The 14,814-nt window shown below is 49.1% G+C and overlaps 1 protein-coding gene across 1 annotated transcript in view; it reads left to right on the plus strand.

Annotated features, from left to right (window-relative positions):
- The window catches only part of LOC115081976 (von Willebrand factor A domain-containing protein 5B2-like), a 269,330-nt gene that overhangs the window by 77,934 nt on the left and 176,582 nt on the right, over positions 1–14,814 (plus strand). The window contains exons 7-9 of the mRNA XM_029586215.1: positions 5,242–5,389; positions 10,483–10,644; positions 12,605–12,824. Of these exons, the coding sequence (XP_029442075.1) occupies positions 5,242–5,389; positions 10,483–10,644; positions 12,605–12,824 (530 nt within the window). The remainder of the gene's footprint in view (positions 1–5,241; positions 5,390–10,482; positions 10,645–12,604; positions 12,825–14,814) is intronic.

Here is a 14,814-nt window from a genome sequence, read left to right on the forward strand (position 1 = left end):
GCTTCCTCCCGGCGGTGCCCCGTCAGTACCGGCAGCGTGAGCTTCCTCCCGGCGGTGCCCCGTCAGTACCGGCAGTGTGAGCTCGGTCAGTACCGGCAGCGTGAGCTTCCTCGCGGTGGTGCCCCGTCAGTACTGGCAGTGTGAGCTTCCTCACAGCAGTGCCCGGTCAGTACCGGCAGTGTGAGCTCGGTCGGTACCGGCAGCGTGAGCTTCCTCACAGCGGTGCCCCGTCAGTACTGGCAGCGTGAGCTTCCTCCCTGTGGTGCCTGTCCGTACCGGCAGCGTGAGCTTCCTCACGGCGGTGCCCCGTCAGTACCGGCAGCGTGAGCTTCCTCACGGCGGTGCCCCGTCAGTACCGGCAGCGTGAGCTTCCTCCCTGTGGTGCCTGTCCGTACCGGCAGCGTGAGCTTCCTCACGGCGGTGCCCCGTCAGTACCGGCAGCGTGAGCTTCCTCACGGCGGTGCCCCGTCAGTACCGGCAGCATGAGCTTCCTCCCGGCGGTGCCCCGTCAGTACCGGCAGCGTGAGCTTCCTCCCAGCAGTGCCCTGTCCATGCAAAGAAATGGAAAGGCAGAAATTAACTAGGGTTTATGCTATTGCACCATATTCCATCAAGAATTACAAGATCAGCAGGTACAGGGATGCTGCCCATACCATCCACTCAAAATTGCTCATTTAAATAGTGTAAGAGAAAGGACTATTTCCATTGACTGGCCCCAACTGTGGAACTCTAGTCTCTACCACAAGAATTGCGGATGGAATTGGACATTAAAATGTTTTAAAAGGGTGTTAAAACTTGGCTATTCGAACAGGCCTTCCAAGATTCTTTAGTATTTGTATTTATCTTATTAATGCTCTTACTGTTCTGAATCCTTAACTGTTTAAATCTTATTTTTAATTATTTAATTATTTAATTATTTAAATTGTTTTTTTTTATAATTTTATTATGAAATTATGTTTTTATATCTTTTCATTTAATTTTGGAAATACGAATATTTTTAAATGGATATTTGTTAAAAATGTAAACCGATGTGATATGTTCTCATGAAACATCGGTATATAAAAATAAATAAATAAATCAGCAAACCTTGCAGACTAGATTGGCCTTAACTGCTGGGGTCCAGGCCTCCCTCCTGTATTCCTTTCCTCTTGTATTATTTTTAGGGGGGCCATGTAGTTGCAGAGTTTGGGGGAGCTTGTAATGCATGCACTGTATGATAATTACCCCAGCGGTGTGACGTGTAGAGAGAGCGCTGTTATGTGCAGGCAGCCGAGGAGGGTCCCCTGGTCTGAGCAGGACTCGGAGTTATCTCATCACAATCCAGCTAAGGCCTGCGTATTCTCAGCAGGTTCAGGTCTCGTAACCTGGCTGTGAAATTATCTTTCTAATGTTTTGCTGCTTTTTTTTTATTTATTTATTTATTTATTTTTAATTTTTATATACCGAAGTTCTTGTAAGGACTACAAATCACTCCGGTTTACATAAAACGATAAACTGCCCAACAGAGAGAGGGGCTTTACATAGAACCGTAGAACAGATGGAACGATATAACTGGCTTTACATAGAACCGTAGAACAGATGGAACAATATAACTGTATGTCAATTTAACATAGTAATAAATAAATATTATAAATATTATTATTATAGTTTAACGTAGTAATAAATAAATATTATATATACAGTTTAACTATTTAACGTAGAGATAATGACATATTAGCGCTGCAAAATAGATACAATAAAATATGATGAACTTTTGGACTCAAAGATTGTTGTACAGTTGCAGGGTCCTGATAGTAGGACTTGGTGCGGTGTCCATAATTTGGGGATACCTCATATTTAGGATGTCTTTCTGTCTGAGTAGAATTAAGAGTCTGGGAAGGCTTGTTGGAAAAGCCAGGTCTTCAGTCTTTTTTGAATTCTTGATGACTGGGTTCAAGTCTTAGATCTGGGGGGAGCGAGTTCCACTGGTGGGGGCCTGCTGAAGATAGTGCTCGTTTGCTCAATGATGATTTTATTTGTGGGGCATGCAGTGTTCCTTTGTATGCGCTTCTAATAGGTCTAGAAGATGTGTACGGTTGGAGTTGAGAGCTTAACATAATAGGAGCTAGTTTGGTTGTCGCTTTGTGGACGATTGTGAGTACCTTATAGAGTATCCTGTGTTTAATAGGAAGCCAATGTAGGATTTTTGTTTTGTTCTTACTTTGGAGCAGGTGAGCTTCACCTCCTGAGACATTAACGCATTCTTACCCTGTAATGGGAAGAGGAGGCAGCACTCCACTCTCCCACCCTCCCTCAGATCTTTATCCATCCCCTACTTCTTTATCCCTATCTCTTCTCCCCCACTTAGAGATTTAGCAATTTGCTTTCTCCTCCTTGGATGCTTCTCCCCTTTTGCTCTCCCATCCTTGGATGCCTCCCTCTGCCTGTGCTCTCTCTTCCTTGGATGCTTCTCCCTCTCTGCTCTCCCTTCCTTGGATGCTTCTCCCTCTCTCCTCTCCCTTCCTTGGATGCTTCTCCCTCTCTGCTCTCTCTTCCTTGGATGCTTCTCCCTCTCTCCTCTCCTCTCCCTTCCTTGGATGCTTCTCCCTCTCTGCTCTCCCTTCCTTTGATGCTTCTCCCTCTCTGCTCGCCTTTCCTTTGATGCTTCTCCCTCTCTGCTCTCCCTTCCTTGGATGCTTCTCCCTCTCTGCTCTCCCTTCCTTGGATGCTTCTCCCTCTCTGCTCTCCCTTCCTTGGATGCTTCTCCCTCTCTGCTCTTCCTTCCTTGGATGCTTCTCCCTCTCTGCTCTTCCTTCCTTGGATGCTTCTCCCTCACTGCTCTCTCTTCATTGGTTGCTTCTCCCTCACTGCTCTCCCTTCCTTGGATGCTTCTCACTCTCTGCTCTTCCTTCCTTGGATGCTTCTCCCTCTCTGTTCTTCCTTCCTTGGATGCTTCTCCCTCTCTGCTCTCCCATCCTTGGATGCTTCTCCCTCACTGCTCTCCCTTCCTTGGATGCTTCTCCCTCTCTGCTCTCCCTTCCTTGGTTGCTTCTCTCTCTCTGCTCTCCCTTCCTTGGTTGCTTCTCTCTCTCTGCTCTCCCTTCCTTGGATGCTTCTCCCTCACTGCTCTCTCTTCCTTGGTTGCTTCTCCCTCACTGCTCTCCCTTCCTTGGATGCTTCTCCCTCTCTGCTCTTCCTTCCTTGGATGCTTGTCCCTCTCTGCTCTTCCTTCCTTGGATGCTTCTCCCTCACTGCTCTCCCTTCCTTGGATGCTTCTCCCTCTCTGCTCTCCCTTCCTTGGTTGCTTCTCCCTCTCTGCTCTTCCTTCCTTGGATGCTTCCCCCTCTTTGCTCTCTCTTCCTTGGATGCTTCTCCCTCTCTGCTCTCCCTTCCTTGGTTGCTTCTCTCTCTCTGCTCTCCCTTCCTTGGTTGCTTCTCTCTCTCTGCTCTCCCTTCCTTGGATGCTTCTCCCTCACTGCTCTCTCTTCCTTGGTTGCTTCTCCCTCACTGCTCTCCCTTCCTTGGATGCTTCTCCCTCTCTGCTCTTCCTTCCTTGGATGCTTCTCCCTCTCTGCTCTCCCTTCCTTGGATGCTTCTCCCTCTCTGCTCTCCCTTCCTTGGATGCTTCTCCCTCTCTGCTCTCCCTTCCTTGGTTGCTTCTCCCTCTCTGCTCTTCCTTCCTTGGATGCTTCCCCCTCTTTGCTCTCTCTTCCTTGGATGCTTCTCCCTCTCTGCTCTTCCTTCCTTGGATGCTTCTCCCTCTCTGCTCTCCCTTCCTTGGATGCTTCTCCCTCTCTGCTCTTCCTTCCTTGGATGCTTGTCCCTCTCTGCTCTTCCTTCCTTGGATGCTTCTCCCTCACTGCTCTCCCTTCCTTGGATGCTTCTCCCTCTCTGCTCTCCCTTCCTTGGTTGCTTCTCCCTCTCTGCTCTTCCTTCCTTGGATGCTTCCCCCTCTTTGCTCTCTCTTCCTTGGATGCTTCTCCCTCTCTGCTCTCCCTTCCTTGGTTGCTTCTCTCTCTCTGCTCTCCCTTCCTTGGTTGCTTCTCTCTCTCTGCTCTCCCTTCCTTGGATGCTTCTCCCTCACTGCTCTCTCTTCCTTGGTTGCTTCTCCCTCACTGCTCTCCCTTCCTTAGATGCTTCTCCCTCTCTGCTCTTCCTTCCTTGGATGCTTGTCCCTCTCTGCTCTCCCTTCCTTGGATGCTTCTCCCTCTCTGCTCTCCCTTCCTTGGTTGCTTCTCCCTCTCTGCTCTTCCTTCCTTGGATGCTTCCCCCTCTTTGCTCTCTCTTCCTTGGATGCTTCTCCCTCTCTGCTCTTCCTTCCTTGGATGCTTCTCCCTCTCTGCTCTCCCTTCCTTGGATGCTTCTCCCTCTCTGCTCTCCCTTCCTTGGTTGCTTCTCCCTCTCTGCTCTTCCTTCCTTGGATGCTTCCCCCTCTTTGCTCTCTCTTCCTTGGATGCTTCTCCCTCTCTGCTCTCCCTTCCTTGGATGCTTCCCCCTCTTTGCTCTCTCTTCCTTGGATGCTTCTCCCTCTCTGCTCTCCTTTCCTTGGATGCTTCTCCCTCTCTGCTCTCCCTTCCTTGGATGATTCTCCCTCTCTGCTCTCCTTTCCTTGGATGCTTCTCCATCTCTTCTGTTCCCTCTTGGATTCTCCCTCCCCTCTTCTCCCCCTCCTTCGATGCTTATCCTGCTCATCTCCTGCTTGTAGCACTTTCCTGCTGCTCTGCTCTGGAGCATTGTAATATTTTGCTGATTTTGTTGTTAATTATTAATTGTCATTGGCCCAGTCCCATTTACATTGTTATTTTTTCCCTTGACTCCTTTATAAATTGCCCTGGAAACAAATACAAAGAAGGAAATGGTATTAAGGAGATTAAAAAATGGAGTCGGAGGGAGGAAGAGGACTGAGGAGGTAGAAAGGTGGTGGATGGAGGGCCATGCATGGAGTCAGTGGAATGGGGAATGTGAAGCATGGAAAGATCTGAGGGGGAAGGGGAAGTCTGAGTGCATGCATTGGCTAAGAGACACAGGGAGGGGAATGTTGGAAGCCATGTACATGGAAAAAAGTGGTTTTACCTGCGTAAATCATCTGTCTGAACACTGCCCACCCCGGTGTGGTTGCAAGTTTGGGGGGAGGGACAGTGCATGCCTAGGTTGCATTTTCTCCCGAGGCTTGCATCGCCAGGGCTCTGTGAAACTGCCTCTGCTGCCCCTCTCCTCTCCTCTCCCACTCACCATGAAGTCTCTTGCTTTGTTCTCTTCCAGCAGGCGATCATGCCGGGATTATTCAGTCTCTCTACCTGGTCTGCTCTCCCGCTAAAAGCATCCTGTGTTAAGGCTTGGGTCAGTGGTTACACCATGGGGCTAACGGCAAATCTCAGTTATGTCAACCCGGAAAATGAACCAGTGGAAGGTAAAAACGGGGTCTGGATTACCCCCATCTTTATCTCAGTCAAACAAATCTAATGCCTCTATTAGCTATCATTTTTAAAGGGCTACTAGAGAGATGCAGCACTGTACATATACACGTAAGGGGCCATCCCTTTCCATGGAGCTTACAATCTAGTCAAGCAAACAACATGACAAGTAAGAGTCTGTGAGAAGTGTATTTACTGTAGAGCAGTACTTAAAGCAGTTTAAAAAAGGTGAGTGTTTCAACTGGATATGAATGCAGCCAGAGAGGGAGCCTGACTCACTGACTCAGGAAGTCTGTCCAGGCATACGGCACAGTAAAGGGGGAAAGCAAGGCATCGGGAGTTAGCGGTGGAAGAGAAAGGCACAGATAAGAGTGACTTGCATGAAGAATGGAGTTCATGAGGAAGGGTGTAGGGTGAGACAAGAGAAGTCAAGTCATGAGCTACACAGTGAAAGCCTTTATCAGTAAGTAAGAGAAGCTTGAAGTGTATGCAGAAGCAGAGAGGGGTCCAATGGAGAGACTTCAGAAGAGGGGTTACCTGATCATAGCGATGCTGAAGAAAGAGACGTCATACAACTGAAGTTTGAATAGATTGCAGTGGAGAAAAACTGTTCAGCGGGAGGCCCATAAAGAGCAAGTTGCAGTAGTCTAAGTGGGAGGTGAAATGAGAGTGGATGAGTATTTTTGTAGCTTGCTCAGAAAGGAATGGACAGATTTTAGCGATGTTACACAAGAGCCAGCAGACTTTACTAATGGAGGAAAGAGAGGTGCCAACGATGACCCCCAGGCTAACGGGCCAAAAGAACCAGGAAGATGAGAGCACCATCCACAGAGACTGAAAAAGAGGGAAGATGTTATGGGGGGAACAGAAGTTCCATCTTGGCCAAGTTTAGGTGGCAGCAGAATATCCAGGCAGCAATGTCAGACAAGTAGGCTGAAATGTCTGGCTCAAAGAGGTAGATCTGAGAATCAACATAAAAGTGGTACTGAAATCTATGCAAGGAAATCAGAGGGTTGAGGGAAGATGTGGAGATAGAAGAGGGTCCAGGACAGAGCCTTAGGCACACATGCTAACAGCAGAAGAGCTGTGGCAGAAGACCCAGCTGAGGATACACTAAAGGTAGAGGAATACAAACTAAAGAGTAGCAAATCACCTGGACCAAATGGTATGCATACTAGGATATTAAAGGAATTTCAAATGAAATTTCTGATCTATTAGTAAAAATTTGTAACCTATCATTAAAATCATCCATTGTACCTGAAGACTGGCGGGTGGCCAATGTAATCCCAATATTTAAAAAGGGCTCCAGGGGCAATCTGGGAAATTATAGACCAGTGAGACTGACTTCAGTGCTGGGAAAAATAGTGGAAACTATTCTAAAGATCAAAATGGTTGAGCATGTAGAAAGACATGATTTAATGGGACACGGTCAACATGGATTTATCCAAGAGAAGTCTTGATTAACAAATCTGCTTCATTTTTTTGAAGGAGTTAATAAATATGTGGATAAAGGTAAACTAGTTGATATAGTGTATTTGGATTTTCAGAAGGTGTTTGACAAAGTCCCTCATGAGAGGCTTCTAAGAAAACTAAAAAGTCATGGGATAGGAGGCGATGTCCTTTCGTGGATTACAAACTGGTTAAAAGACAGGAAACAGAGAATAGGATTAAATGGACAATTTTCTCAGTGGAAGGGAGTGGGTAGTGGAGTGCCTCAGGGATCTGTTCTTGGACCGGTGCTTTTCAATATATTTATAAATGATCTGGAAAGAAATACGACAAGTGAGGGTTGTGAACGCGCCCTGTGGGTCCTGAGGAGGGACACGGAGGCATGATCGCCTGCTCCTTGGGGATAGTGAGTCCTTGGCCTACGGGGCGACTCAGGGAGGAGCCCAAGACACACCCCGAGGGAAGTGAGTGAATACAGGCGCGGGCGAAGCAGGAACACAGGGACTGGGACGAGGCAAGGTCAGCCGTCCGCTGAACCAACACGCACCAGTGAGACCCAGCAACGCAATGCTGGTCTCGAGAGTAGCCCTCCGGCCACTCTGTAGCCCTTCCAGGCCCGCCGCTAGGGAGCGACGAGTGCGTGAGGTCAAACAGAAGCAGAGGGAATGGTAAATAAAACAGAAAATGTCATAATGCCTCTGTATCGCTCCATGGCGAGACCTCACCTTGAGTACTGTGTACAATTCTGGTCGCCGCATCTCAAAAAAGATATAGTTGCGATGGAGAAGGTACAGAGAAGGGCGACCAAAATGATAAAGGGGATGGAACAGCTCCCCTATGAGGAAAGGCTGAAGAGGTTAGGGCTGCTCAGCTTGGAGAAGACACGGCTGATGGGGGATATGATAGAGGTCTTTAAGATCATGAGAGGTCTTGAACGAGATGTGAATTGGTTATTTACATTTTCGAATAATAGAAGGACTAGGGGGCACTCCATGAAGTTAGCAAGTAGCACATTTAAGACTAATCGGAGAAAATTCTTTTTCACTCAACGCACAATTAAGCTCTGGAATCTGTTGCCAGAGGATGTGGTTAGTGCAGTTAGTGTAGCTGGGTTCAAAAAAGGTTTGGATAAGTTCTTGGAGGAGAAGTCTATTAACGGCTATTAATCAAGTTTACTTAGGGAATAGACACTGCTGTTATTGGCATCAGTAGCATGGGATCTTCTAGGTGTTTGGGTAATTGCCAGGTTCTTGTGGCCTGGTTTGGCCTCTGTTGGAAACAGGATGCTGGGCTTGATGGACCCTTGGTCTGACCCAGCATGGCAATTTCTTATGTTCTTATGACTAGAGGAAAGCCAAGGAAACCAGGGTTCAAATCCCACTGCCACTCCTTGTGACCTTGGGCAAGTCACCTTACCCTTCATTGCCCTAGGTACAAACTTAGATTTTAGCTCCTTTGGGGACAAGAAAATACCTACAATACCTGAATGTAATCTGCTTTGCAGTGCCAAAAACCAGAATATAAATCTAAATAAAAAGAAGTAACAGAGTCCTGAAATTTAATCGAGAACATTTGTATCAAGGAGGGTTGAAAGCAAGAGACAGGTCATGGAGGATGAGTAATGAGTAGAGGCCACTGGAGACTTTGGCAAGAGCCCTCTCTGTGGCATGCAGGGGTGAAACCAGACCGCAATGGATCTCGAATGGCTTGAGATGAAAGAAAGTCAAGATAGCAGAGATGAACAGCAGGTTCCAGCAAAGATCGGAAGCCCCTGGGGGACAGGGACGTAAAAACATAAGAACCTGCCATACTGGGTCAGACCAAGGGTCCATCAAGCCCAGCATCCTGTTTCCAACAGAGGCCAATCCAGGTCACAAGAACCTGGCAAGTACCCAAACACTAAGAAGATCCCATGCTACTGATGCAATTAATAGCAGTGGCTATTCCCTAAGTAAAATTGATTAATAGCCGTTAATGGACTTCTCCTCCAAGAACTTTTTTGAACCCAGCTACACTAACTGCACGAACAACTATAGTACCTGAAAATGTGGAATGGATAAATAAGTTTGGATGCACATGGACATGGGATGAGAGCTAGCAGAGCAAGTAGGTGCAGTAAGGGTCCTTTGAGGAGTGCAGTGACCACAGGACGATTGAAGGCAGAGGGGACCGTAGCAGTGGCAAGTGAGGACGTGAAAGCTGCAATGGATGGACTGTGGAGGGCCTAGAGCTGAGGAGCTGGCTGGGAATGGGGGTCAGAGGAAGAAAAGGAAGAGGAGAGGGATGAAATGTGGGCAGCAGCATGAGCTAGAGAATTCACAATTCTTTCTCCTGTGTTGCAGTAATGCTGGGGAAGGCCACAGTGGCTCTTTCTGTAGGGCTTGCTGCAAGCTCATTTTTAAAGGGAGATTTGCAGGAAATCAGGATTGATGTGCATAATGCCTGCACAGAGTGCATGGAAGAAATTGCAAAATGCACAGTGTGTAATGTGCATAGGGGAAGCCGAAAATTCAGTCCCTGTGCATGCTTTGGCTGCCTGACTTGTCCCCCTCTCTTTTGTGATGAGGGTAAGCATGCGTGTGCTCTTCAGCGCCTGTGCTTTTGTGATGAGGGTAAGAGTGTGTGTGCTCTTCAGTTCCTGTGCTTTTGTGATGAGGATAAGAGTGCGTGTGCTCTTCAGTGCCTGTGCTTTTGTGATGAGGGTAAGAGTGCGTGTGCTCTTCAGTGCCTGTGCTTTTGTGATGAGGGTAAGAGTGCGTGTGCTCTTCAGTGCCTGTGCTTTTGTGATGAGGGTAAGAGTGCGTGTGCTCTTCAGTGCCTGTGCTTTTGTGATGAGGGTAAGAGTGTGTGTGTGTGTGCTCTTCAGGGCCTGTGCTTTTGTGATGAGGGTAAGAGTGCGTGTGCTCTTCAGCGCCTGTGCTTTTGTGATGAGGGTAAGAGTGCGTGTGCTCTTCAGCGCCTGTGCTTTTGTGATGAGGGTAAGAGTGCGTGTGCTCTTCAGCGCCTGTGCTTTTGTGATGAGGGTAAGAGTGCGTGTGCTCTTCAGCGCCTGTGCTTTTGTGATGAGGGTAAGAGTGTGTGTGTGTGCTCTTCAGTGCCTGTGCTTTTGTGATGAGGGTAAGAGTGCGTGTGTTCTTCAGTGCCTGTGCTTTTGTGATGAGGGTAAGAGTGCGTGTGCTCTTCAGTGCCTGTGCTTTTGTGATGAGGGTAAGAGTGCGTGTGCTCTTCAGTGCCTGTGCTTTTGTGATGAGGGTAAGAGTGCGTGTGCTCTTCAGTGCCTGTGCTTTTGTGATGAGGGTAAGAGTGTGTGTGCTCTTCAGTGCCTGTGCTTTTGTGATGAGGGTAAGAGTGTGTGTGTGTGCTCTTCAGTGCCTGTGCTTTTGTGATGAGGGTAAGAGTGTGTGTGTTTGCTCTTCAGTGCCTGTGCTTTTGAGATGAGGGTAAGAGTGAGTGTGCTCTTCAGTGCCTGTGCTTTTGCCGACGCAGGAGGAGGAGGAAGTGTAATAATGAAAAAAGCATTTTTAAGGGGATAAATACCATTTGCCAGCTTACAATGCTTGGACTAATGCCTTCTGAATGTGATGATTGATGGGAGCAGAGGCTTGGGGTGATGGGCTCTTTCTGTTTTACTCCTGGGCAGGTATCTTTATCTATCCGCTGGCAGAATCTGAGGTGGTGGTGAGCTTTGAGGCTGTGACATCAGGCCGAACCATCTCAGTCCATGTTCAGAATCGGAGCAGGTCTGAAGACTGCTGCATCAAATGTACAACTGCTGCCGGTCTGGCACTTCAGTGCACTAATGGTAACTTCACAACTTCTACTTGTGCCCTGAAAGCTATGCTTCATGTCACCACTGGGGACTGGGGAGGGTCCAGAGCAATCATTTAAACTACTGCCCCAGGGTTTTCAATATTATAATTTAATTTAATTTAATTTACTTACCTTCATTCTGACATTCACAACTGGTCAGCCTAAGGCTGAGGACTCATCTCCTTGACACAGCTGCCCCACTCTCTCACTGTCTGTGCCTGACTCATCTCCCTGACACTGCTGTCCCACATTCTCACTGTCTTTCACTGATGACATCTCCCTGACACTGCTGTCCCACCCTCTCACTGTCCTTCACTGATGACTCATCTCCCTGATACTGCTGTCCCACCTTCTCACTGTCTTTCACTGATGACATCTCCCTGACACTGCTGTCCCACCTTCTCACTGTCTTTCACTGATGACATCTCCCTGACACTGCTGTCCCACCCTCTCACTGTCCTTCACTGATGACTCATCTCCCTGACACTGCTGTCCCACCTTCTCACTGTCTTTCACTGATGACATCTCCCTGATACTGCTGTCCCACCTTCTCACTGTCCTTCACTGATGACTCATCTCCCTGACACTGCTTGTCCACCCTCTCACTGTCTTTCACTGATGACTCATCTCCCTGACACTGCTGTCCCCACCTTCTCACTGTCTTTCACTGATGACATCTCCCTGACACTGTTGTCCCACCTCTCACTGTCCTTCACTGATGACTCATCTCCTGACACTGCTGTCCACATTCTCACTGTCTTTCACTGATGACATCTCCCTGACACTGCTATCCCACCCTCTCACTGTCCTTCACTGATGACTCATCTCCCTGATACTGCTGTCCCACCTTCTCACTGTCTTTCACTGATGACATCTCCCTGACACTGCTGTCCCACCCTCTCACTGTCTTTCACTGATGACTCATCTCCCTGACACTGCTGTCCCACCTTCTCACTGTCTTTCACTGATGACTCATTTCCCTGACACTGCTGTCCCATCCTCTCACTGCCTTTCACTGATGACTCATCTCCCTGACAATGCTGTCCCACCCTCTCACTGTCCTTCACTGATGACTCATCTCCCTGACACTGCTGTCCCACCTTCTCACTGTCTTTCACTGATGACATCTCCCTGACACTGCTGTCCCCATCCTCTCACTTGCCCTTTCACTGATGACTCATCTCCCTGACACTGCTGTCCCACCCTCTCACTGTCCTTCACTGATGACTCATCTCCCTGACACTGCTGTCCCACCCTCTCACTGTCCTTCACTGATGACTCATCTCCCTGACACTGCTGTCCCACCTTCTCACTGTCCTTCACTGATGACTCATCTCCCTGACACTGCTGTCCCACCCTCTCACTGTCTTCACTGATGACTCATCTCCCTGACACTGCTGTCCCCACCCTCTCACTGTCCTTCACTGATGACTCATCTCCCTGACACTGCTGTCCCACCTTCTCACTGTCCTTCACTGATGACTCATCTCCCTGACACTGCTGTCCCACCCTCTCACTGTCCTTCACTGATGACTCATCTCCCTGACACTGCTGTCCCACCCTCTCACTGTCCTTCACTGATGACTCATCTCCCTGACACTGCTGTCCCACCTTCTCACTGTCCTTCACTGATGACTCCTCTCCCTGACACTGCTGTCCCACCTTCTCACTGTCCTTCACTGATGACTCCTCTCCCTGACACTGCTGTCCCACCTTCTCACTGTCCTTCACTGATGACTCATCTCCCTGATACTGCTGTCCCAGCTTTGGATTTTGCGCAGTCTGATATTTTTTAGATTGCCTTCCAGTCATATGAAATCTTCCCAATAGTTTTGTTCCTGGTCTCTTGTTCAAAGAACTTAATTATCAACATCCATGCACAGAAAGTCAGAGGCACTCAGAAGTTATCCTGTTCCTGCTCCCTAACTCCAGTCTCAGCTCTTTCTATTCAGGTCACCTGATTTTGGATGAAGATATGGAGAGGTCGATGTTTGTCATCTGTACTGGGATTGTGGCCCCCTCAGCGGTCCTGTCCATCACCCTGAGCAGCAGCCAGGAGCTGCCCACTCTCCCTAGTGGAGCCGTGCAGATCAAGCTGCCCTCAATCCTCACACCCCTTGTGCCCCCTTCACAGCTTGATGGCGAGCTTGGAGACAACTCATGTGACGACAGGTTGTGCATATGGTGATTTTCTCAGCTTTATAGAACATATGATGCCCAGTCTTTGCGCCTGAGGGCTGAGATTCTGGCATATCACGAGTCCCCAGGGGTTTGGTGATCTGTGTCTAGATATGTAACTCCCATCTTGGGCAGAGGGATCCAATGTGTTTGAGTTTGAGGGCAGAGTCCGTCTCATCAGCCCCTTCTTTATAGCAATTCCCAGTTCAAAATGTTTGCATTATGTCTGTTATTTATAGTACCTGTCTCTGCCTCCTGCCTCCTCTCCTCCATCTGCTCTCCAGTATACACACTTAGGGTACAAAGTGCAGATCTGCCTTCTTCGTGCTCTTCAGTATACATAATTCCCTGTATGTACCCGGATCATTCCAGTCTCCTGGGTTTATTCATCCCTGCCAGCAGATGGAGACAGAGAGAGTCTCACTGACACTGCTTGATAAGCACTGGTGCCACCTGCAGTTCCTCAGTATTTCTCTGTCTCCAGCAGATGGTGGCTGGTGCATTCACCTGCAGTTTCTGGTGATTTTTTTCGGTCTTTTTTCTTTTTCTGTTTCTTTTTCTCAGGAGCATTTCTCCCAGGGGTCGGGTTCCCTGGGGGAACTCTTCCCTGTTTGGTTGAGGTGGATGAGCTGGAGGTCGGTAACTTTTTTGTACGCTCGCACCAGCTCCCATCCGTGAGGTGCAAATCTGGTGGTCCAGATCCCTCCCATCACGAGGTCGCCTAGGTGACTTTTCAGCTCGGGGCAGCTGCTTTTTGTTTTTAGGGATCTCTCTCTTAGCTTTCAGGCTGAGCTGTAGCTGGACAGCTCCCCTCGGCCTTAGGAGATCAGAGGCCCTGTTATTTTTGTAAAGTTTAAAAAAAATGAAAAAAACCCAGTTTTAGCAGGAAGCAGCTGCAGTGGGGTGGTAAGTCTCTCCTAGGCTCTACGGGTGGCGTTTTCGCTATTGGGGCGGTGTTTTTTGGGGGACGGTCTCGCTGGGCTCTCTCTCTGATTAGCGTGTGTTTCGGGTGGTGAGGGGCCTTCTCTTTCCCCTGCCCCTGAGAAATGCTGGCGTGTCGGGCCTCCTTCCGCCACCCATATGGCTGCTGTCGGGGACGGGGTTTCATGTGTTGGGCCTTTGGCCTCAGTCAGCATGGGAACGGCAGCCATTTTAGTTTCCCCGGTAGACTTGGCAGCGCTTTTGGAGGGGCTGGAGGACTTCCACCCCCCCCTGCGGCTTTCCCCAGTGCACCCGGGCCCTGTAGGGGGGGCAGCGGAGCCTGGCTGAGGTGCTGCCGGTGGATTCAGCTCAGTTTAGGGGGTGCTGGACCTAAAGGGTCTGCTCCCCGCGGGTTTCTCCCCATATTTTATTTTACTGCTCCACCATGCTTTTTGGCACAGCAGGAAGGGTCATACCTTCAGCTGGGGGGAATGGCCCATCCTCCTCCCTCTCCAGCCGTTCAGGCGGCTGGGTCTGGCTCTGTTCGGTCATGAGGTACTTTGGTCCCTGGGGTGCAGCATTTACTGGGGTCACCACAGTCAGACGGGGAGGTTCCGGGGGGCTCTTGGAGACTCCTGGGGATACAAGGCTCCCCTTGGAGGGTGTTCCGGCCCCTAATTGTGGGGCGGATGACCCAGATGTTGTGGACCCGGATGCTGCTGATACAGATCCGGGGGACGATGTGGCTCTGGGGACAATCCCAAGCTTCTTCGTTTGTTTCGTTGGGAGGAATTGGCCCCCTTAACATCGATGGGCCTCGAGGAGCTTGGTTTGAAGCTCCTTCAGTTGGATTCGGACCTAGATGGGGCAGACCCGGTTCTGGATGGGACTCGTGGTCCTCCCTCGGCCTTTCCTTACCATAGGTCCATGCAGAGGATGGTGGACGAGGAGTGGAGTTCTCTGGATGTGGGATTACGGGTGGGCTGAGCTATGTCAAAGCTCTATCCCTTACCCGAGCAGACGTTAGAGCTCTTCGTTATGCTGAAGATGGATGCTACGGTAT

This window comes from Rhinatrema bivittatum, unplaced genomic scaffold (genome assembly GCF_901001135.1).
Source record: "Rhinatrema bivittatum unplaced genomic scaffold, aRhiBiv1.1, whole genome shotgun sequence".
NCBI lineage: Eukaryota > Metazoa > Chordata > Amphibia > Gymnophiona > Rhinatrematidae > Rhinatrema > Rhinatrema bivittatum.